This window comes from Gallinula chloropus (assembly GCF_964237585.1).
Source record: "Gallinula chloropus genome assembly, chromosome: 22".
Taxonomy (NCBI): Eukaryota; Metazoa; Chordata; class Aves; order Gruiformes; family Rallidae; genus Gallinula; species Gallinula chloropus.
In genome coordinates, this window is record NC_140107.1 from 9,847,073 (window position 1) to 9,870,694 (window position 23,622).

The 23,622-nt window shown below is 61.8% G+C and overlaps 3 protein-coding genes across 3 annotated transcripts; 1 reads left to right on the forward strand and 2 right to left on the reverse strand.

Annotated features, from left to right (window-relative positions):
* Positions 1 to 5,810: 5,810 nt before the first annotated feature.
* On the reverse strand, positions 5,811 to 10,633 carry PAFAH2 (platelet activating factor acetylhydrolase 2). The gene is made up of 11 exons (XM_084274070.1): positions 10,612 to 10,633; positions 9,429 to 9,534; positions 8,894 to 9,044; positions 8,620 to 8,716; positions 8,399 to 8,467; positions 8,172 to 8,286; positions 7,326 to 7,439; positions 6,882 to 6,973; positions 6,597 to 6,767; positions 6,328 to 6,476; positions 5,811 to 6,120 (listed from the first exon to the last, which is right to left on the reverse strand). Exons 2-11 carry the CDS (start codon positions 9,516 to 9,518, stop codon positions 6,026 to 6,028), a joined length of 1,143 nt encoding a protein of 380 aa, XP_084130196.1. The 5' UTR covers positions 9,519 to 9,534; positions 10,612 to 10,633; the 3' UTR covers positions 5,811 to 6,025.
* Positions 10,634 to 13,070: 2,437 nt separating this feature from the next.
* On the forward strand, positions 13,071 to 20,220 carry EXTL1 (exostosin like glycosyltransferase 1). Its single transcript, XM_084274366.1, has 11 exons — positions 13,071 to 14,293; positions 17,300 to 17,393; positions 17,477 to 17,584; positions 18,033 to 18,152; positions 18,259 to 18,391; positions 18,470 to 18,588; positions 18,927 to 19,022; positions 19,123 to 19,209; positions 19,413 to 19,573; positions 19,651 to 19,822; positions 19,904 to 20,220. The coding sequence occupies exons 1-11, from the start codon at positions 13,359 to 13,361 to the stop codon at positions 20,078 to 20,080; spliced, it is 2,202 nt and encodes a 733-aa protein (XP_084130492.1). The 5' UTR covers positions 13,071 to 13,358; the 3' UTR covers positions 20,081 to 20,220.
* Positions 20,221 to 20,814: 594 nt separating this feature from the next.
* Positions 20,815 to 22,841, reverse strand: SLC30A2 (solute carrier family 30 member 2). Its single transcript, XM_084274314.1, has 7 exons — positions 22,708 to 22,841; positions 22,313 to 22,459; positions 21,844 to 21,997; positions 21,601 to 21,757; positions 21,301 to 21,406; positions 21,072 to 21,206; positions 20,815 to 20,977 (listed from the first exon to the last, which is right to left on the reverse strand). Exons 1-7 carry the CDS (start codon positions 22,838 to 22,840, stop codon positions 20,832 to 20,834), a joined length of 978 nt encoding a protein of 325 aa, XP_084130440.1. The 5' UTR covers position 22,841; the 3' UTR covers positions 20,815 to 20,831.
* Positions 22,842 to 23,622: the final 781 nt, after the last annotated feature.

Consider the following 23,622-nt stretch of genomic DNA (forward strand, 5'->3'; position numbering starts at 1 on the left):
AGGGAGAGTTCTGGAGCTGGTTTCCTTCGTGGCACTGGCAGATCCTCCAAGATGCTCCTGAGCAGTTGTGCTCTCCTGGGAGCTACCTGTAAACGCAAGGACAGACCTGTGTGGGTGCTGGCTCTCACCTCCAGAAACACGAAAGGAAAGCTAAGCACAGAGCTTTCCCTCCCCACCTCTCATCCTTCCTCCTGCAGCTCCCAACCAAGCCGGGAGCCTCGACCCATTTCTCTGCATCCTCCTTTTGCTTTTCCCTCTCAGCTCCCAGTCCACGAATTTGCATTTCCCATATGGAGCACCAAGAGCTTCTCTATTCCCGGCAGCCTGTAAACAACCCAGGAGTTCAAAAATAACTCTGCAGAGCTGCATCACCCAGCGATAGCGAGTGGCTGGGGGAGAAGTGTGAAGGGAAGGGGATTTGTTGTTGGTTGGTTGGGTTGGGGGGGGAGTTGTATCTGAGCCAACGAGATGCACTAATTAGATTTCCAAGTGTCAGAGTCAGCCCTTTCAGCTGGGATGCTGCAAAGGAGACGGCGTGATTTTGACAACCACATGGAATAGCAATGCATCAGGAAGCTATAAAATATTCAAAAGCCACAGAAGATTTCAGTAAAGGCATTTGCTTTGGCTCTTTGAAAATTAAAAGGGGGGGAGGGGAAGAAAAGCTGGGTAAAGCCCTAATTATTCTCCAGTTCCTAATTAGTTCCTTGAATTTCAAATAGGGATTCAGCTCTACCAGCAGCTCAGCGAGCCCATTGTGCTATTAATACTTCCCTGGCGTGATAGAGTTAAAAATACTCCCACCCTATGGAGACAAAATGTAGCTTGGAAGTGTCAGGATGGGAGGAGTTCAGGGATGGAAATCCTCTTAAAGGAATATGACTTCTCTGGTGTCAAATATACAGGATGAATGAGCTTGTAGCAGCCCCCAGACTAAACCTGTTCCCACCAAGAGCAAATTTGAGAGGAAGGCTGGGTGTGGAGCTCTTGGGCACTTTGCAATCAAAGGGGTTTCACCGACAAAACCACCAACAGGTTTTTATACCTGATTTTTCAGTGAGGTCTGCTGCCTGGGGAGCAGGTGGGTTTGCAGTTCTCAGGAGCCTGCCTTCCTCCTGGTGGACAGCACAAGGTCAGATTCCCATCAAAAGGCAGGATTTTTTTAAGCATCCATTCCCCCCATCTCCTCACATCCAACCCCATGCTGAGGTGACACAGGAGACCCTGACCTGCCCCGTACAGCAGCCACAGCTGGTCACCCCACGGCGATACCTATGGATGCTGTGTAAGGATGAAACACGCCTCTTCCCACAGGATTTCTGAGCCAAGGAAACAAGTTTGTGGCTTTTTTTTTTTTTTTTAATCTGGCACTTTTTGACTTCGGTGGGACGAGGACGAGATCCTTTTCCCACTTGAGATGCTCCCAGGAGAATAAGCAGTTCCCCTCCCACCTCCACTGACAATTCTGCATCAAAATGGGTTAATTCTGGCTCTGTCCCTCTGCCTGGAATCACTCAGGAATACCAGCATGGAAGCAATACCTGCACTTAACATTTCCTCAGTGTTGTTTGATCCCTTTTCCCCCACTAATTTGAGTTCCTAATAGATCAGTATATGTATTAAAAGAAAAAGAGACCAGCCACATCCACTGCAGCTGTCGGAACAGCCAGATAAAGCCAGGCAGGAAAAAATGTGTCTCTCTTTTGTGCAATAAACCAGCAAACTGCTGCTGCATGCTAAAATCAGCACCCAGACAGACAGGCTTATGTTGGGGTGGCTTTGTTTTAATTAAAGGAAAAATAAATTAAAAAAAAAAACCAAACAAACAAAAAAAACAACCAACCCAGGCCCAGCATGATGAATGCTGTTAGAGAGCCATTATCAACGTGAGGAGGTGAAAGCATCCTGAAGCTGGTGGGTTGGGGAGTGCCCAGGGAAGGGTGACAGGCTCAGCACCTCCCCACAGCCCCGTTTTGGGATGAAGATGCAAGCCAAAGGGTTAAAAAAGAGGTTGTGGGATATTTGGGGCCTCTTTCCCCCCCCCCCCCCTACTCTGGTGTAAAGCATGAGCCAGCATCCATGGGGCTGAGCTCAGCCTTTCTTCCCTAAACTGGGAGAAATCTGGATTTAAGAAAAAATTAAAACTCCTTCCTATCCGTTTCAAGGGCTTCTTGGGGTTAACCTGGAACCAGAGAGACCTTGCACAGCTTCTTCCATCCTCCAGTGCCTCAGTTTCCCTTCTCAGCCCTTTTTTTCCCTGTTTATTCAGAGACTGTCTCCAGGGTCGCTGCTCCAGCCTGAACTGAGATTAAGAAATCCCATTTTTTTTCTTCTGAACTTCACCCAGAGCAAAGTTTTGATTTGCTGAGAGAAAAAACCCCACTGTAAACCCCAAGCAGATACTCACCAAAGGGCTCTGAGGGACTCAGCTCAGGACAGTGCTGCCCAGCTTTGGGTTAGGATCAGGGTCAGCATCCACGTCGGTCTTCGGGGCTCCCATTGAACCCCAAACTCCTCTGCCAGAGCTCACATGCCTGTCACTGCATGTGGTGGGCTCAGCTTGTGGGATGCACAGAAGCCAGTGCAAATTCAGGCCTGAATGCAAGAGAGAGGGAGAAAAACCCAAACACCAAACCACAGCAGCATTACAGTAATTACAATGAGGTTTTAACTCGTCTGGCTTTTCATTAATTAAATCAACAGGGCAGCTTCCATTGAGTAAATGAGAGATTTATTACTTTTCTTCCCTAAGCACCAGTAAACACTGTGGCAAACCAGTAACTCCAGTTCGCTGCCTGCGTTGTGCTGTGGGATGGGGAGGGATCTGCCGGCGGGAAGGGGCTTCCCAGGAGGCTGGGGGTGGGGAGGATGAGAAGAAGACTCTCAGCTCTAAGATACTACGAGCTCCGAGCTGGGTCTGTGGGATTTCAGCCCCGAGAACGGCAAAGCTTTGAAGCTGAAGCCGGTGGGAGAGGGGAGGTTGCTCTGCGGAGATAAGCCGTGGGTAGGAGGAATGCGGCCATTCATAGCCCAGCCAAGCTGCCAGCACAGCTGTGAGGGGAATATCAATGGGCAGCAGGTTGGGTGGGTGCTTTTTTTTGGTTTGGTTTGGGGTTTTTTTCATCTTTAAAGCCACCATTTCAAATATTTATGCAGCTCAGCCCCATTGAAGAGAACCTCCAACACACAACCCTCGGGGGCAGGGGACGGCTGGGCTGCCAACCTGCATCCCAGACACCGACACTCCCTCCATAACAGAGTCAGGATTTCCTTCCCATGTCTCTGAGAAGCAGAACCCCTCTGTGGATAAAACACGGAGGAATTTATGGATATAAACCCCAGTGAGTTCCCATTCAAACCCAAACCTCTGCGCTGTAAGGACATGGCAACAAAGAGCTGGTGCTGTCAGGCTGCTGCAGCGGATCACACACCGAGCTAACCCTTAACTCCTGGGTTATGCCAAATATCCTTCCAGTGTGGCACAGGCAAGCTGTGAGCAGCCCAGGCTGTCCCAAAGACCCTCTGGTCACTGGCCTGGGTGGGTGACAGGGAACACTGGCTGTGGCAGGGCTCTCCCAGCCCTTTTTCCAACCTCTCAGGCCCAGCAAAGCAATCGGAGCAAGCCCAGACACAGGGAAAACACCTTCCTTGTGTGCTCCACTGGGGATTTGTGCTGCTTCTTTCATGCACGCTGCCTCCGGGCTCCAGGCTGGAGCATGTAATGGGGAGCTGGAGGAAAGTGCTGCTTGCAAGGGGAGCCTGACTGAAGAGATGGCTCCAGGCTGGATTTTAAAGCAGATGCAGTGAGCCAGTGGAGTAGGAAAGCACTCGGAGAGAGCTCCTGCACCACCACATCCCACAGGGAGTGGAAAGGGCTGGATGGAGCAGAGGAAAGAGGCTGTCTGTCCTGCCCAAGCGACACCGGGGGCTTTTCTGAACTCTCCTCTTTGTTCTGGTGAGGTTTTCCTCAGGAGACATCGACAATTGGGAACGTGTTTCTGTCTGGCTCCAGAGCAGGGAGCAAAGGGATGCAGGGTCAAGACAGGACATCTGCCCGCTCCTCCTGCTCCTCCAGCCCCACAGACACTGGGGATGGGAGTTGAAGTGACTTTCCTTAAACCAAAGGGTTAACGAATGTCAGAGTCACCCTCTGAGCACAGTCGGTTTCTGCCACCCTCTTCCAGAAAGCCTTTACGTAAGACTCTTGCAGAATTTATAGCCTGCCTCAGCTGTGCCGTGCCGCAGCCGCGACCGGGCTGCTCCCCGAAGCTGCCAGCACAGATCCCCGGCCGTGCTAATTCGGGGAGGAAAATGGGATTTGATTTCTGCACCAGTCACTGTCTCTCACTGTTAAAACGGGACCTGACGGGCTCTGTCCCCTCCTCCCCGCCGCAGTTTGCCCACAGGATTCATTGTGTTGACCTTAAATATCCCCCACCCACCCTCAGCATCTCAGCAGAGCGGTCCTGAGGGTCCCTGGGTTGTCACACCCCAGCCTGCTCCCAGAGCTAGAAATGGGGGGTTTGGTGTAAAACAGTTACAGAAAAATAATAATCTGGAAGCGCCAGAAGCACCGGGGGTGGGGTGGGTGTCTCGTCCTGTCCACATCCTTTGTGTCACTGGAGAGCTGAGGAGACATTGAAGGATGACATTGTCTCTGTGGCTGCACAGCACCTTTCCCCTGAGGCCATCCCGGAGCATCCTCAGCCCTAGAACTCACCCTCAACTAAGAGGGGCCAGGGGCCATTGGAGAGACGAGGACGTGGGCATCACAGCGACACAAACAACTCAGGCACTGGCGTGAGCTGCTGCTTTTCCATCCCTCTCTCTGTGCCTGGGAGAAGGGCTTTGCTGGCACCCGTGTCACCTGCTGTCCCTGGGTGAGGAACAGCACGTGCCAGCCAACCACCCCCCCTCCTCCTCCAGTCTCAGCACCCCAGGAAATCCTGCCCTGGGCACTGTGGTCTGCAGAAGCTTCTCTCTAAGATGGCAGGAGGTGAAGCAAAGGCAGGGCTGCCCTGTGTCCCCCTGCACGTCCCCCAGCAGCAACGCCGTGCCGGCCATGGCAGGGACAGCGTGGAAGCAGATGGTGCAGGAGGAGCCCTGATGTCCCCACAGCTGCCCGGGCGGCGTGTCCAGCACTGCCCACCACCCCTCCTGCTGCAGAGCCAGCGAGGACCCCGGGGAAGGGCTCTGGGAGGGTAAATCTGTGCAGCTCTGCTGGCTGCAGCCCTGCTTTGGCATAGCCAAGGATCACCCCGCCCTTAAAAAGCACTCCTTGCTCTAACAGCTCCGGTGGCACCCAGGGATGAGCTGTAGGTCCTTCCACAGTGCCTTCTGCCCACAGCCAGCATGTGCCCGTTCGCAGCAGCGTCGCTCTTCGTGCAGCAAAACCAGGCTGGGCTGGTTCCTTCCATCCCCGGGCTTAGTCCCCGTTTCACATCCCTGTGCTGCTGGGGGAGCTCAGAGCTCCTTCCAGCCCCTTTTTTAAAACCATCCTCCTTCTTTTTACCCCCTACAAGTCAGGCACAGAGGCAGCAATCCAGCCAGCTTTCCAGGATGATGGAGAAGAGGTTTTCCTGACCTTGGTGCTTGGAGCCCCTGATGCTGCATCTCTCTGCGCTGATTCTTTTGGCTGTCGCTGAACTACCCCTGACCCGTGAGGTACGATCCTGCCTGCTCCTGCCAGATGTGCCACAGCTGCAGCAGCCCCAGCCAGGCCCAGCAGTGGATCAATGTCCACCTACCCCCTGTGTGTAAGAAGGGTGTCGCCTCAAGCCCAAGTGACAGCCAACTCGGTCTTTGTCCCCGGGGGTTTTATTCCCTTGGCACCACAAGGCAGCACTTGGGCAGGGAGGGCTCTCCTGGCACGCTCACAGAGCACCCCAGCCACCAGACATCCTCCAACCACGGTCCCCAAGTCCTGCTCTCCCCGTGGGTCCTTGCTGGGTCCCTCATGGCTCACGCTGGATGAGCAGCAGCTGCATTCCCGGTACCCAGTTCCCGCCAGCGGCCTCGGATCAGGCTACAGGTTGGAGCGGCAGAACGGTGCTTCTGGAACAACCGAGTCTCCAATGCCTTCCAGGAGATTGTCCCATTGGTGGAACTCCTCTTCCAGATCTGCATGGGGCAGAGATGGTGGTGGGGTTACTACAGAGGTCATCAACCCAGCTCCAGGCATAACAAGGAGCAGCCACCGGACCCCTTTGCTTTATGCAATGGGATGGGAGGCACCAAATCCAAGCCCAGCAGCCCCCTGCAAGCGGGGGGGGCTCTCTTGCCTTCCCAACCCCCCCCCACCAACGTGCCCTCCACCCTCCAGCGTACTGAGATGCCTTTGCAGGAAGGCCAGAGCCGCCCTGCTGATGATGTCCAGACCCTTGTAGGGGTCGAGGGTCCCTCTCGCGTTGAAGATGCGGTTGAAGAGCTTCCCAGTGAGAAAGGTGAAGTCGGTCTGGCTCTGGTGCACGGATCCCCTGGGACAGGGAAGGGATCTGCCTCAGTGGGAGCTGGGGAGGGGATGTCCTGCTGGGCCACAGCTTGTAGGAGCTCCCAGAAGGGCACCAGTGGGTGGGTGCCCCCAGCCCCTGACTCACAGGACTGTTATGATCTTTGTCTGGCTGTTCCTGGAGCTCAGCCTCTTCATTTTACCAATGCTTTCTGGTGTCTGGAACTTCTCAGTGTTGATGAAGAGGATGGGCTTGGGCACCTCCGGGTACAGCACATTCTCCAGGGGGAACATCCAGGCATCGAGAGCCACCGCGCACCTGCAGCAGGATGGAGACCCGGCGCTGCCACCCACACCACAACTTCCCTTCCCACTGGGATGAGCCACGTGCCCTCAGAGATTCCCACAGCTCCATGGCCATGCTGAGGCTTACCTGAAGCTGGGCTCTTTCACCAAGGCCAGCACTGCTGTCACCCCACCGAAGGAATGGCCCATGACAGCGACTTTGGTCAGATGAATGCTGCCCTAGGAAACGGAGATGGTTGAGGAGCCTGTGCTCAGACTTGCTGCAGCAGCTCCCTAATTAAGGAGGGAAAAGCCAAGGGAAGATCAGCAAAGTTCTGCCCTCTGCAAGGGATGCTGTGTCCCCTTCTCACCACCGGTGCAGTGGGACCCAGCTCCCCTGGTGTGCATGGAGGAGAAAGAGAAGAACCAAGAGGGCGAGACGCAGAAGGCTGTGGCTCTGCACAGAGCCTGCATGTCCCAGGAGGGAAACTCACACACCAAGGACTCATCCTGCCAGCCAAGGGCACCCAGCACCCTGCCTCAGCCCCACCATCCCCTTGGCTGGCCCTTGGGCACCCACAGACCCAGGTACCTTCAGCACGGAGAGGTCAAAGTCCTGGGGAAGGATGTTGGTGACAGATTTACCACTGCTGATGTCTTTGAAGAGCTGGAGCGCTCGCACACATTCCTCTGCTCTCTGATGAACCTGGGAGCCAGAGGTGCCCCGTTAACCTGCCTCCCCCACAAATTTGGGGCAGGATCCTCCCCGTGATGTCCTCCCCATGCTCATCCCTCTAAAACTGCAGTGCTCAGACAAAACCTTTCCCCCTGTTTATAGCTTATTTCTCCCTCACCCTCAACATTTATGCTCATGGGTTCATTTTTATAGGAAAACTCTCATTCTTGTGTGTGCCCTGGGCTGGGAGTACAGGAAAACAAGAGCCTGTGAGGGGATTCAAGGCTGCCAAAAGCACCTCCAACTGCTGTGTTCCCTGGAGAGCTTTCCTATGACAAATCTTGACTTGATGTTGTGTTTTTAAATGAGGCCGAAATGAGCAAGTAGTGGGGAACATGGCTCTGTAGGGAGCTCCCCAGCAAGCAGCTGTCCAGAGAGACAAAAATAAGCATGAACAACCGCATGGAGCCTTGGCCAACCCGTGGGTGCAGGTGACATTAAGGATGTGGGGACGTGGCAAAGCCCAGCCAACCTTCTGCTGGGACCAGCTAATGCTGGAGAGAGAAACCCCATAAAATAGAGATAAACTGGTTGAAGAGTTTTCTTGGCTCGCAAGGAGCTGGCTCAGCCCCAGCATCGTAGTGGTACAGGTTTGGGAGGGGCAGGAGATGGAGTCTCCAGGTCTGGGGGGCCAACTAGGCTTGCAGGAGGGATTTCCTGCTTCCAGGGTTGCCCATCCTTAACCCCCCCCAACCCTGGTACCTGCTTGTTTCGGAAATAGAACTCTTTCTGCCCTTGGGGCACAGGTCGGTAGGGAATCCACTCCTCCCTGCCAGCCTCTGCCGTGCAGAAGTACGTCATGGAGGCAGAATGGTCCCTGCAGCGTCGGGAAGGCAAGTGTCACATCATGGGGGCACCACAGCTCCCCAGGGCCAGTCCCCTGCCAGTCCAGTACAGCTGCTGAATTCAGAGGGGGCTGGGGCACCCACCTGTGCTCCAGTGCCGCCACCACGAAGCCCCAGGACGCCAACTCAGAGCAGACTGAGGAGTACAGGGTCCTGCCAGGAGGGGAGGGGGCTGAGGGCTGCCCCACCAATGCTAGGCGGGTCCAAACAGGGCTACGGGGGGCCCAGAACACCCATGTCCCCATCTCAGCTCTGGCCCCACGCAGGAGCTCAGCACCCCCAGCCCCACTCAGGGCTCATCCTACCGAAAGGCTCCCAGCCCGTGGGAGAAGATGATCAGGGGGTACCCACTGCTGCGGGGCTTGAACGGCCCGTTCCAGCTCACCGGGACTCTGCAGGAGCCTGGGGGAAGAGAAACCCCCAAGGGAGATGGGGGGGCAGGGGGAAGCACCGGGCTGCTGCTGCGGATCCCTGCTCAGCTCCGTCCCTGCCACCCGGCTTCCCTGAGCACAGGGGATGGGAGTGGGTCCTGGGAGCACCCAGGTTGGAGGGTGGGTGAGGTGCCCACACCCCCCTTACCGATGGTGACGCTGAGCAGGGGCGCGCACCAGCGCCGGCTGTGACGGGCGAAGTCGGCCAGGCCGCTGCAGTACTCGTAGCGCGGGATCCAGAGTGGCCGCTCGGCCCCTGCCCCGGGCAGGCAGGGGTAGAAGAGGCGGAGGAAGAGCCCCTGGGGGAGAGAGGGGACGGGGAACACGGTGGTGACAGCACAGGGCAGCAGTGGCCGTGTCTTTGGCAAGCTCAGGCCTTGCAAATCCCAGGTGGTGCAGCCACCCTGCTGCCCGTGACAGCCTGTCCCCAGTGCCCGTCCCCAGTGCCTGTCCCTGTCCCCAGTGCCCGTCCCCAGTGCCCGTCCCCAGTGCCCATCCCCAGTGCCCGTCCCCAGTGCCCGTCCCCAGTGCCTGTCCCTGTCCCCAGTGCCCGTCCCCAGTGCCCATCCCCAGTGCCCGTCCCCAGTGCCCGTCCCCAGTGCCTGTCCCTGTCCCCAGTGCCTGTCCCCAGTGCCCGTCCCCAGTGCCTGTCCCTGTCCCCAGTGCCCGTCCCCATCCCATACCTGCTGCGTGTGTCCCACCATGACATCCGTGCAGCCCACGTGATGGGGTCCCTTCCCCAAGGGCAGTGCCAGAGACTGCGCTCCCCCCATGCTGCTGAGGCTCAGCCTAGGTGGAGGCACAGGGTCAGCACCCACCCTGGGCCCAAGGGACGCCAGCTCAGCCCTTCCTCCTCCTCCCAGCCCTCTCCCATGTCCTAGACCCACCATCCATCCCCCCAGCACCGTGCCCAGCCAACGCACTGGCACCAAGAAGACAAACGTGGCTCCAAACTCCACACAGCCCCCAAATTCCCACAGGAACAGCCCCTCGGGGCTGCTCAGGGGTCAGACCCAGCAGTGTCTCTCTGGTGAGGTTCAGCAGGACGTGTCCTATGGCCTCCCAGTACCCCCCTTGCTGTCCCAGGACCCCCCTTGCTGTCCCAGTACCACCCTGCTGTCCCAGGACCCCCCTGCTTTCCCAGTACCCCCTTGCTGTCCCAGTACCCCCCTGCTGTCCCAGGACCCCCCCTTGCTGTCCCAGTACCCCCCTGCTGTCCCAGGACCCCCCTTGCTGTCCCAGGACCCCCCAGCTCCCAGGGATGCTGAGCCTGGCGGGAGGCAGTGGCTGGTGCAGAGCTGGGCTGTCACAGGGTGCGGGCGAGCGAGGCGTCAGTGTGGGGCTGACACGGCCGCCTGCCAGCACCCAGCACCCACGGGAGCCACCCAGGACACGGGGGATGGAGCCCTGTACCCTCCCAGTGCAGAACTACAGCACCCAACAGCCCCCGGGGTTGGAGAACCACAACTCCCAGTATAGCCCTGGCCTGGGACTACACTTCCCAGTAAGCACTGGGTCCCCGGTCTACACTTCCCAGTATCCCCGACTGAACTACAGATCCCAGTGCTTCCCAGTGCCTGCCTTCTGGAGCCCTACCCGCAGCCCCCAGCGCTCCCCCCAGTGCCCCCAGTTACTATCGCAGCTTCCAGTGCTCTCTCCGGCTCCCAGTGCCCCCAGGTCCACCCCCAGCTCCCAGTGCCCTCACATGGCCCCGCAGCTCCCAGTGCTCCCCAAGGGCTCCCAGTGCCTCCCCTCCCAGCTCCGCCTGGGGCTCCCAGTGCCCCTTCCAAGTTCCCAGTTTCCCTGACTCCCCCAGTTCCCAGCTTGCCCAGCACTCAGTACTTCCAGTTCGCTGCCCAGTCCCACCTGCGCTCACCAGTGAACCCTGTCACAGTTCCCAGCAAGCACCAGTGCACCCTGCACTACAGCTCCCAGTGCCACCCGTGCACGTGGACTACAGCTCCCAGTAACCACCAGTACAGGACACAGATCCCAGTGCCCCCAGTGCGGGACACAACCCCAGTCCCGCCACGGCCCGTCTGTGGGGTGCTGTGTGGGGACCGGGACCGTGGCCAGTGCCCTGACCCCAGTCTGCACCCCAGCTGGATTTGAGCTCCCCACTGGGGCTGGGGACTGTCCCCATGTCACCCCCCAGAGTCCCTTAGAGGCCCCAGAGGTGTCCCGGGGCTCCCGCTGTCCGTCCCCACGTTCCCTGTCCTTTGGTTAATCCGCTTTGGGCAGCTAAAGCGGCCGGGCGGGCGGTAATCCCTCCCCAGGCCCGCAGTAATCCCTCCCGCGGCCTGGGATTAACTCCCTGCAGGGCTGAGGCACCCCCTGGGCAGGCCTGGCCCAGAAATACCCGGAGATTTGATCAACCACGTCCCTACCAAGCACGCAGCCCCATGCCAGGCTCCCCAGTGTGGTCCCCTAGGTGCACGGGGAAACTGAGGCACAGGTTGGGCACCAAGTGAGGTGCTGGGGCTGTCGCTCTGTGTGTGGCCCCTGGGTCCCACCTGGCTGCAGGGGCAGGGAGAGGGGACTCCAGCCCAAACCCACCAGCCCAGCCACCCTAGGGCGCCCTGTGTTTTCTCTCTCAGAGCTGAGCACTTAGGCTGAGCCTTATGCTGAGCACCCATCCTGCCCCGGGAACAGCCCAACTGCGGGCTGAGGCTGGTCAGGTTGTTACACCCATGGCTGGGATCCAGCACCCTGGTTGTGTCCCAGCTTGCCTGGCTGGCGGGGCAGGGCGGAGGGTGGCTGGCATGACCAGGGATTCCAGGGCTGGGTGGGAGAGGCGAGCCCCGGCCTGCGGCTGCTGCCCACTCCAGCCCACGCCTGACTCCCCATGGTGGGGCTCAGCCCCCCCAGCACCCCCCAGCACCCTGGAGGAGAGGGGTCTGTGTGGAGATGGTGGGGGCTGCTCGAGGTGGCGAGTCCGGGTGCTCAGGGCCGCCCTGCCCTCACCTCCGCTCGCACCCCGCAGGACACAGGTGGGAGGGTCCCACGGGGGTCCCGGGCTCCGTGGGTGCTGCTGGGGGCCGGCTGCCTTTGCTGCTGCCCACAGCCCCCTGCGCTGGGCTCACACCAGGACTTTCCTTGGAGGACTCACCCATCCCAGGGCCCCACTGGGCTCCAGCCCACCCCAGCAAGGGCTTCACAGCCCCGAGCTGCGTAGAGTGGATTTGGGGCGGTGAGGCCGGGCTGGGAGCCCGTCTCTGTCCCGGCAGGGTGAGCCCCCGGCCCCGCGCCGCGCCCCCAGCTCCGGCAGCGGGGCAGGGCGGGGCCCGGTCCCCAGGCTGCAGGAGGGGCCGCTCTCCCCGGCCCGTGCCCGGGGTCTGTCACTGGCAGGCGACTCCCGGCCGCTCCCCCCGGGGCGCCCCGACCCCCCGCGCGCCCCGAGCCGCCCCCCCACCCCCGCCCTTCTGGCTCGCGGGGAACCCCCGTCCCACGTGGGTGCTCTGCGGCCGGCGGCGCGCGGCCAATGGGAAGGCGCCGCAGGGGGGTGAGGGAAGGGGGGGGGGCTCCACCGAGGCTCTCTCGGGACACGCCCACGGGAGCGCGGGCAGCCAATGGGAGACGGGTGGGCGGGGCCAGGGGTGAATATTATGATAGCGGGGCTGGGGCGCGGAGTGGCCGGTGCGGGCGGGGGAGGCGGGGCCCGGGCGGGGGGACAGTTGGCCGGGCAGGGGGGACACACGGGCGGGCGGACGGGAGACTGGCAGCACCGGAGAGGGGGGGAATAGGCATCCCCGGGGGGCGGACAGGCAGCCTCGGAGTGGCGGGGGGGGACAGGTATCCCCGGCGGGTCCATAGGCAGCACGGAAAGGGGGGCCCCGGGGACAGCCCACCCAACGCGGGGACAGCCGGACAAGGTGCCAAGGGCGGGGCGACACCTTCAGTTGCACCCCCGGCCCGGCGCGCCCCGCCGCGGACACCCCCAGGACCGGCTCCTCCCCACGGCAGCGGCTCCTCCGTGCGGCCGCGCACCGGGAGCTCGGTAGGGCGGCACGGCGGCTGCTCCGCCGCCTTCCCCCGCCGGGAATGCAGCCCGGAGCCGCGGGGAGCCGCGCCCGGAGACTTTGGGGCACGGCGGCCCGAAACCCACCCGGGGCTGCGGGTCCCCAAAGGTAACGGGGGGACCGGGCTCGGTGGTGGGGATGGGGCAGGTTGGCAAGAGATGGGGGAGCAGGAGGGGCCTGGGCAGGGGTGTCCCGACGTGGGGAAGCGGGGAGCTGCTCGCGGGGACACGGTTGACAGTGATGGGACGGCGACGACGTGACCTCTCCCCTTCTCCAGGGATTTGAAGCTGGGCCAAGCGGCGATGGAAATGTCATTGTCGTGGCACGGGGGCCCAGAGAAGTGAGGCTGCGCCAGAGGGACGGGAGCGGGACGCTGCTGCGCCGAGCTCCGCAGAGCGGGACAGCCCTGGTTGGAGCGGGCAGCGGGAGGACCGTGGGGTTCATCCACGTCCCACGAGCAACGAGGACCACGGGGCAAATACCTGGAGGCTGGGAGCCATCCCACCTCCTGCTCAGGGTTTGGGACGTTGGCATTGTGACCGGACTCTGGTGTCTGCCTGAAGCTGATGAGGAGCTGGAGCTGCCCGTGAACCTATGCAGACCAGGAAGAAATACATTTTCCTGACTTTCCTTGTCTCTTGGCTCCTGCTTTTCTTCTTTGGAGGAGACCACCTGCGCCGTTTCACTTTCTTTCCTGGGAGGAAAGCTGAAGCCCAGAGGAACTGGCCCCTCTGGACTGATCGGTCCCTCCTCAAAAGCTTTGCAGATCCCGAGGAGCTCCAGAGCGATGGGGACCCCTCAGTGCCATCGCCCCAGGAGCGACGGGCAGCGTGGCTGAGCATTTACAAGAACAGCAGATGCCGGATGGAAACCTGCTTCGACTTCTCCAGGTGTGAGAAGCATGGCTTCAAAGTCTTCACCTACCCCCGGGAGAGGGACCAGCCGCTCTCAGAGAGTTACAGTAAAATCCTCACCTCCATTGAGCGCTCCCGCTACTACACCCCGAACCCTGAGGAAGCCTGCCTCTTCATCCTCAGCATCGACACGCTGGACCGTGATCACCTCTCCAGTCAATATGTCCACAATGTTAATGAGAAAATCCACAGTTTCCCACTCTGGAACGGGGGCCGTAACCACCTCATCTTCAATCTCTACTCAGGCACCTGGCCCAATTACACCGAGGACCTGGGCTTTGACATTGGCCAGGCCATCCTGGCCAAAGCCAGCTTCTACACTGAGAACTTCAGGCCTGGCTTTGACATCTCCATCCCTCTCTTCTCTAAGGACCACCCGCAGCGCGGTGGGGAGAGGGGCTGGTTGTATCGGGACTCAATCCCCCCCAAAAAGAAATACTTATTGGTGTTCAAGGGGAAGAGGTATCTGACTGGCATCGGCTCTGGCACGAGGAACGCCTTGCACCACATCCACAATGGGAAGGACATCATCTCTCTCACCACCTGCAAGCATGGCAAGGACTGGGAGAAGCACAAGGACACCCGCTGTGACAAGGACAACGTGGACTACGAAAAGTGAGTTGGGGATGGGCTGGGAAAGGGGGTCTGGTTGGGTGGGGGAGAAGGTGACCACCCCATTAATGTTCCTGCCTCTGTGTGGGGTGCAGCCATGCCCGTGGAGCTCCGGATGTGGGGAGAAAGTTTTGGGCTCTCCCAAAATAGAGGGTTTGGTTCCCATGGTGCTGGATGTTCAGGGCTTTCCTGTTGTGTATTAAAGTTGCAGCAATCTGTCCAGAGCGGCTCTTATCTGCAGTCACGGCGGCTGCCTCTAATACGCTTTCCCTCCTTCCTAATGCTGATGAATGATGCTTTTCTTCTCCCCCCCTTCTCCCCTCCCCTAATGTAAATGTTTCTCTTGGAGATGAGCCTGAAACATCCCCCTCTCTCCCCCCTTCCATGCTCGCTGGCTCTGCTAAAAGTCCTGCAAAACTGGCAGGTCCTTGGGCATCCTGGTATGGGCAGCTCTGAGCTGACCCAGATTGGGGGGGGGGGAAGGGGGGGAGGGATCCCCCTGCATCTCCTCTCACAAATGGGGATGGTGGCAGCAGGGTGTGATGGACCTTGGCAGAAAAATTGGTGGGCCAAATTTCTGGGAGTTTGGGAGGGCTCCACGCTGCAGGGACGTGTGCCAGCTCCTCACCTCCCTGTCCTGCGGCTTGGGACCTGTCACCAACTGCCCAGGCCAGTGCTGGTAAGCGCAGACCCTGTCCCACTGGTGATGGGCCAGTCCCCATCCTGCTGCGTGGGGACATCCCACGGCCAAGCAGCTGGAGAGCAGATGGGGAGAGGCCACATTGGGCATCATCCTCAAAGCGTCTTAGGAGGTGCTGGGAGGTAAAACTGGAGCCAGGGTGCTGTGGGTACTGGGATTAGCCAGAGCTTCCTGGTGACTTGGGTACCATGTGGCCCTGTCTGGCCAGTGCCACCAGCCCAGTGGGGTCAGCCCCTGCAGTGGAGCCTTTTTGGGCACAGGGCATCGCAGGATGGTGGGAGATGCTGTGGGGTGGTGGGACAGGTGGCTCAAGGTCAGACCTGTGCTGTGCCAAGGGGTGGTGGGATGGGAAATCCCCTCCTGCCCGGCCCAGGTAATCCCCTAATGCTGTTTGCAAGTACAGGGAGATTTGCACCTCACCCCGGGCAGCTTTGGGCAGCGGACAGGGAGCACGTGGGGAGCTCATCATGACTCCAAGCCTCTGCCGTCCTGCTTGTCCCCATGGGACACACCAGTGGGTGTTTATCCCTTGCACCAGGCTGGCTCTGCCTGACCCTGTGCTGGGGGTTTAAAGCCCCACTGCCCCGGGGAGATGATGTCCCCTGACCTGGGACAGTCCGAGTGACAACGGGAACGGGCCAAGGTGGAGGGGACACAGCGCAGTTGGCAAAGGGACACCCCAGCTGCCCTGTTTGCCTGTGCACTAGGGACATCCCTGTGCACTCGAGGGCAGCACAGGGAGCAGAGGAAGGCCTCCATCACCCTCCTCACACCTTGGGGGATGCTGCCTGGAACAAACCAGCCCTGTGTCCAGGTGAAGGGTGGCTTGTGGCAGAGCCACGGTCCAGACTCACTGCCCTGTGTTTAAAGCCATCAAAGTGGGCTGGGAGAGGCTCTCTGGAGCCGACGGGTCCCCTGGTAGCACCGTACCAAACCGGAGCTGTGGAGGGGCCAGGTGAAGGCAGCAGGGCGGGCGCCTGTCCCGCTCCTAACAAAACAAGGAAGTCCCGATGGCGTGACTGCCCGGAAACCACAGAGCCCCGGGAGCAGCGTGTTTCCATCCAGAGGTTTCGGCCCCGCAGCCCGGCCGGCGCCAGGCTCCCGCCACAGCTGCCTGCGAGGGGAGGATGCTTTGCCCCCCTGGGATCCGTCCTGCCGCCTGCCCAGCTCGGCGGTGGGAATGGCCCCACAGAGATGCTGGGGGTCATGGCCGGGCTGGGGTCCCTGAGGAGGGGGTGGCAGCGGGGCTGCCCCAGGGATGTGGCTGTTACTGTGGTTTCATGAAGGGTCTGGGTGGTGTTTGAGCCACCCTTGCCCCTTTGACAGGTCACTTGGTGAGGAGTCAGGGTGCTCACGGGGTTTTCCAGCATCCACTGGCAATGTCAGGATGGGGGGGTTGATCATGAAACTTTGGGCCCTGGCATTAGGGCCCATTTCCCACATCCTGGGGTGCTCCAGCCCTCAAGGAGGGGACATGTTATCCACCAACCCCACATCCCCACTGCAGGGAGACCCTTCCCCTGTTTCAAGCAGCCCTTTTGCCTCATGGAGTGTCCCTGTGGCCCCCAGGCTGGACCACACGTGTCCACCCCATGCAGGACACAGCTGCCCCATCCCTCCCTCCCCACGGGCAGGAACAGACAGGGTCTGTCCCGACCTAATGTCAATATTGGATTTTCCGGTGCGGTGGCGAGGTCCCGGCAGCGGACGCGCCTCTCCCCACGGCTGCACAGAAGGGGCTTTCATAGCCCCACAGGACAGGCCCCAGCTTGGGGGGGGGTGGGTGGGCATCGCTGCCTGCACCCCTCTGGGCAGCCAGCCCTCTGTCCTCACCGAATCGCTGCCAGGGCAGGCAGGGCCAGTCCTGCCCAGCAAGTCTGGGCATGGCAGAGGAGTCGCCCGCCGCAGTTTCAGCCTCGGGGGGTTTGGGCGCTGCCTTTGTGTGGGGTTTCATCACAGGCAGGGGGGAGGGAGCTGGGTAACAGCATGGAGAGTGCTGCCTGGGCACTGGGGTCCTATCCTGACCTCCCCTTTTCAAGCCAAATTTGGCTCCTGGCTCTGCTGTAGGTTCCCTTTCTGGCCGTGGATTCACCCCTCCGTCACTGCAGGCATCTCTGGACCACCAGCCCCACGGAGCCGGGGCTGTCCAGAGCCAAAAGCATCCCTGACCAATCCTAATGCTTCCCTGGGGTGGCCCCACACTGCCTGGGAGGGATGCTCAGCCCTGCTGGGTGCCAGCAAGGCCCCCTGGGATAGCAATGGATTGGGGAGGGGGACATGCCTGACCCCCACCCCATCTCCCATCCCAGGTTTGACTACCAGGAGCTGCTGCACAACTCCACCTTCTGCATCGTGCCCCGGGGCAGGCGCTTGGGCTCCTTCCGCTTCCTGGAGGCACTGCAGGTATGGGGTGAGCAGGGGGATGGGGAACCTCCACTCTGGGCTGTGGGGGGCTCTGTCCCATCCTACGTGGGGTCCCATCACAGGCTGCCTGCATCCCTGTGCTGCTGAGTGACGGCTGGGAGCTGCCCTTCGCCGAGGCCATTGACTGGGGCAAAGCTGTCGTGGTGGGCAACGAGAAGCTGCTGCTGCAGGTACCATGGGCTGGTCCTGCCCACGCCTGGCACAAGGGACACCCCCCCCCCCCCCCAGTGTTGGTGCCAGTGCCCCCAGTGTTGGTGCCAGTGCTGGGGGAGCTCCCAGTCAAGATCAGGGGGTGAAATCCCCACAGCTGAGCCTGGTAGCCTTCCGGCAGGCAGATGAAAGGGGGTCTCATCCAGCTCAGAGGGGGGGGTCCCAGCCCAGCCACAGCCCTGGGGCACTGTTCATCTGGGGGGGTGCTGAGCATCTCCCCAACCCCAAAATCCCTTGGTGGGTCCTGGGCCAGATCCTGCCCCAGGAAAAGAAGGTGGCAGAACTGCAGCAAGGCAGGGGTGCAGCATCCTTGGGATGACACGGGGGTCGCAGAGGCAAGGCAGCCCTGCCTGGAGAGAGGGGGGTGGGGGTGTGGTGTGGTGCTGAGCTCTCCCCCTGCTGCCTCAGATTCCCTCTGCTGTCCGGTGCATCCATCCCGGGCGAGTGCTGGCTTTCCAGCAGCAGACCCAGTTCCTCTGGGATGCATACTTCTCCTCTGTCGATAAGATTGTGCACACCACGCTGGAGGTGAGCCCCCTCCCCTGGCCCCATCCCCAAACTCCCCACACACTCCCCCTGAAAGCCCCCAGGATCACAGCCAGGGTGCTGAGAGCATCTCCCTGGTCTCTGGTAGATCATCAAGGACCGGTTGGTCCCACACCGCTCCCGATCCCACTTCCTCTGGAACACGCTTCCCGGGGGGCTCCTGGCCCTCCCCGACTTCTCCACCCACCTTGGGGACTTTCCCTTCTACTACCTGCAGCACGGTAAGACCCCACCTGCCCTGGCTGAGCACGGCGAACTCAGTGCATGCCACACCACCTTTCCTCTCCCCCCCTTTTCAGGCTCAAGCCCCTCAGAGAAGTTCACAGCTTTCATCCGGGCTGTCTCACCAGCCAGCTCCCTCTCCCAGCCCATCCTCAGGCTCATCCAGGCGGTCTCTGGATCTCATTACTGTGCCCAGGTGGGGGGGAGCTGAGTCCCACACCACTTGGTGCAGCTCTCGGGGATGAGGAAGGGGGTCCCTTGGGCTGGGAGGGGTGAGGGTGGGGTTGGGGTGGGATGGGGTGGCTGATGGTATCACCTTTGAGTGGGCAGAGCTGTCTTCCCAGCCTGCTGGGGTGGAAGTGGGACCAGCCATGGGTTTATTCTGGTCCAAAGCACCATGAGATGGTTTTGGGATGAGCTGGGCTGGAAGTCTGGCTGTGGAGCTGGGGAGGACTCAGCCATGGCCACCCTATGAACACTGATGCACCAACACACCCTGATGGGTCAGCCTGGTGTCCCCCCTGCCCCCCACAGATCCTGGTGCTGTGGAGCTGCGAGAAGCCACCGCCACCGAGTGGAAAATGGCCCCAGACCACCGTGCCTCTGACCATCATCCAGGGCAGGAGGAAGGTGAGACGAGCCAGGACGTGGGCAGTTCGCTGGGACACAGGCAGGGAGCTGCAGCACCCGCCCCAGGGCACATCCCAACCTGTCCTTCCCCTCCTTGCAGCTCAGCGACCGCTTCTTCCCCTACGCAGCCATCCAGACAGATGCTGTGCTGAGCCTGGACGAGCACACCAGCCTCTCCACCAGCGAGGTGAGGCTCTGGGGGCCGTGGTCCCCAGCCCCATGGAGCCAGGCAAGCTCCATGCTGAGCCAGGAAGGGTGCGCAGTAGTCACTGCAGCAGTGCCCGCTGTCCCCACGTCCCCACACGCTCCAAGGGAAGGCAGGGGTAGCACGGAGCCCCCTGCCACGGGTTCCCACAGCCTGGTGACACCATCCCCCCCATCCCATGCCAGGTGGACTTTGCCTTCGTGGTGTGGCGCAGCTTCCCCGAGCGCATCGTGGGCTTCCCTGCGCGGAGCCACTTCTGGGATGCCGAGCGGAGGCGCTGGGGTTACACGTCCAAATGGACCAACGAGCTCTCCATCGTCCTCACCGCCGCCGCCTTCTACCACAGGTACCCAGTCAGGGAGGGGGCAGTGGGGCAAAGGGGGCTCGGGCGCATCCTGCCCCCCACCTCACTCCCTCCCCCAGGTATTACCACAGCCTCTTCACGGAGTACCTGCCCGCAGGGCTGCGGGAGCTGGTGGATGGCCTGGCTGCCTGTGAGGACATCCTGATGAACGTCCTCGTGGCTGCTGTCACCAAACTGCCACCCATCAAGGTCACCCAGAGGAAGCAGCACAAGGAAACCGTGCCCCAGCAGGTAGGGCATGAGGATGGGGATGGCGGGATCCCCCTGAACGGGGAACAGAGCCCCTCATCCCCACACTCCCCTCCTGCCAAGGTGAAGGGCACGGCAGGGACAGCCAGCAGCCAGCAGCAGCAGGACTGCCTCCACCAGCTCGTGGACTGGTTTGGCTACATGCCCCTCGTGTCCTCCCAGCTGCGCCTCGACCCTGTCCTCTTCAAGGACCAGGTCTCTGTCCTGCGCAAGAAATACCCACGTTTGGAGAAACCCTGAGGGTTTCCAGAGATGGGGGTCGGGACCAGCCCCCAGCATCCCATTCCCGGTGCACAGAGCCCTCCCTGGGGCTGGTGGTGGCTGCTGATGGGGTTTTACTCATTATTGGGTTTTACCAGTACAATAAAGGTGTGTGGAGAGGCAGAGCCCAGCTGGCAGCTGGAAGATGCAGGTGAGTAGGATGGGAGCGCTGGGAGCGCTGGCTGCTGGGTGCACTGGTGCTCCTGCCATGGGTGGCCACCCTCGTGTCCTGGGAATAACCTGTGTGGCACCCGGCTGTGCCTGCGGCTCCCCCGCCCCCCAGTCCTGAGGGAGGGGTGAGTTCCTTGACTTCCCAAGGGCAAATCGAGGAGTGATAAGAGGTGAGAGCAGCATGATGGTGTCCTCCCACCCCTCCTCCCAGCTGGGATGGGTCCTGCAGCCCCTGGGCACCGCAGCAGTTTGTTGCCTTGCAGCACTCCCTGAAGAAGGGAAAAGGGTCATTTTACCTGCCTTTCCCCCCACCAATTGAATAGAAACAGGGAAAATGAAGGCTGCTGGCCTCCCACAGCTGCTGTCCTCCAGCCAGCACAGCCACGGGTCCGTCCTTGCTGCCCTCACTTCTCGCAGACACCTGAGATAACACCCCGACGCCGCCAGATCCCACACCCGGCCCTTTGCTCCGCTTTATTTTCCACACATTAGAAGTCCGTGTCCCACCCCCCACCCCCCCCCCAGCCCTCCCCAGGACGAGGGGGCTGCAGGCAGAGGCTCAGTCACGAGGGGGCTGGCACTCCTGGCAGTCCCGCATCTCCTCGGAGTAGCTCTCCACCTGGATGGTGGTGGAGTGGAAGTGGAAGGTGCCCTGTAGCCGGGAGCTGGCCTCCTCCAGCACCTCCTGCGCGCTGGCAGCCGCGTCTGGAAGGAGCGAGGGATGGAGGGGGGGGGGGTGTCTCAGGGTGAAGCCCCAGTCCCTCCCCTGCTCCATGGCTGCCCCGGGAGTGCCACTCACTGATGGCGATGTGCACGGAGAGCAGCGGCTGCGCCGCCGTCAGCGCCCAGATGTGCAGGCTGTGCACGGCCTCCACCCCCCGCACCGCCAGCAGCGCCTCGCGCACGGCGTTGAAGTCCATCCCTTTGGGGGTGCCTGGGGAGCGAGACCCGCGGGCGCTGGGGGGATGGGGACCACCACACACGTGGGTGGCCCCACAGCCCCAGCCTCGGGACGGGTGCCTGCCTACCCTCCATAAGGACCAGGAGGACGTCGCGGAGGATGGTCAGCGTCGTCCCCAGCACCAGCGCAGAAAAGAGGAAGGTGCAGATGGGATCCACGTACTTGTACTCGGGCTGCAGTGGGTGGGAGAGGGTGAGGCCCCTCCTGGCACTGGCACCCCCACTCCAAATCCCCTCAGGCAGCAGTGGGGAGGGGACATGTTCCCCTCCATCTTGCCCCTGTGCCTGGCCAGGGGTGGCTGAAGTTGCTGTCCCTGCATCCTGATCAGCCTTGGAATCCCTTTTGCCCCACCCATCACCGCCCAGACCTTAAAGAAGATGATGTAGGATGCAATGAGGACACCGACACTCTGCAGCAGGTCCCCCAGGACGTGGACAAAGGCAGCTCGGACGCTGGCGTTGGGCTGCTCGCTGGCTACCCCATGGCTGTGCCCATGGCCCGTCTGGTGCAGAGCCACCCCCATCCTGTGGGCAAGCAGCAGTGACGCCCCTGAGGTCACCGGGCACGGGGTGGGGGACACCCAGGGAGGGTGAGCGCTGGCTGTACGTACACGATGTTGACGGCCACGGCGCAGGCAGAGGTGATGAGCATGACGCCACCCTCTATGGCGTAGTCAGCTGAGAGCAGGCGCTGGGCAGCCAGGTAGACCAGGACACCTGTCACCACCCAGATGGAGAGCACGGAGAGCAGGGCGCCCAGGATCTCTGTGGAGAACCCCCCCACCCCGCATTGCTGCTTCGCCACTGTGCCCCAAGCCTGAGTAACCTCCTGGTTCCCCACACCCTGGCAGCGCTGGGGTGCCAGGAGGGCACCCAGCACCCATCCCCGCAGGTATGGTGGTGCCTCTGCCCTGCTCTGCCCATGCTGGGGCTTGGCTGGGGCTCCCTATGCCCCCCGCCCCCCCCCGGGCTCCCCAAAGCACCCAGTCCCTGTGGGGAGAGCACCCCGGGATGCTCTGAGTGCTCCCCGGGGTCTCCGGGACCCAGATGGCAGCCCTGGGGGTGGTGCTGCCCTGTTACCTGCCCGGTGCCAGCCGAAGTTCATGGTTTTGGTGGGGGGGCGTGAGGACACCCAGAGTGCAAAGAGGCTGATCATGATGCTGGCAAAGTCTGTCAGGAGGTGGGCTGCGTCCGTCAGGATGGCCAGGCTGTGTGCCAGGTACCCGCCTGTGAAGAGGCAGTGGGGACACGGGGGATGCCATGGCAGGGTCCCATTGGGACGTCCCATGGTGGGGGGGTCCCATGGGGGGGGGGGGGGGGGCCACCCCTAACCAGAGCCCAGCACAGCCCAGGTCACCCTGTGCTGCCCCACTGGGCGCTCTGACCCACTGAAAAAGCCACAGGGACCCCTGCCCACACCCCGCCTGCACCCCGCAGGTGCCCCCACGGGACCGCCCCCTGCACCCACCACTCACCCACAGCTTCCCCCACCATGAAGACAAGGCAGATGCCAGCAGCCAGGTAGAGCTTCCTGCGCGCCCGCTGCTGCTGGCCCGGGGGGCCGTGGCTGTCCCGGGCGTGGCAGTGCCGGCTGCGCTGCGTCCCCATCTCCAGGGCGGGCGCCTGTCCCTGCGCTGAGTTGTGCCCGTTCTTTTGCACGGCCCCCAGGTAGGACCTGCCGGGGAAGAGAGGCCGGTCAGGAGCCGGCGCAGGGAGCCCGGACGGATTGCGGGGAGCACGTTAGACACCGAACACCCCCCCACACACCCCCCGCTCCCCGCCCCCAGCCCCTTCCCCCGGCCACACAGCTCCAGGGCACCCCACCAGGGAGCCCCACGGGGAAGAGGGGACCCCAGTCCCCTCGTGCACCCCCCTACCCGCCTGCAGCCTCGCTCAGCAGGTGCCGTTTCTCGTCCCCGGCTGCCATTCCCCGGTGAGGGCTGGGGGGTCGCGGCGGGTGACCCCGGTGCGTGGCCGGCGCTGGCGGCAGCCGGTGGCCTCGGCCCGTGTGAAGTGCCGGGACTCGTGTGCAAAGCCGGGGGAGGGGAGGGGGGGTCAGGCCGGCTGCAAAGCGCCGAGGCCGCCTGCCCCGGGGTGGGCCTGCTCAGCCGGGCCCCGGGGGGCTGCTGGGGGAGGCGGGGGGGTTGCTACAACACCCGCCCCACCCCTCTTCCCCCGCTGGCATCCCCTGGGCCGCGCACACCGAGGCACGGATGCAGCCCGCAAGGCAGAGAGGGGATGAAGCATCCCCCTGTCCCCCCTAAAGGCACAGGGTGACCCCCCACCCTCCTTGCTCCGGGCAGCCCTCCGCCCCCTCCCAGTTTAGATACAGCCGCAGAGCAGCCGTGTGACAGATAAGCCAGGGACCAGACACCCCACCCCCCCCCCAT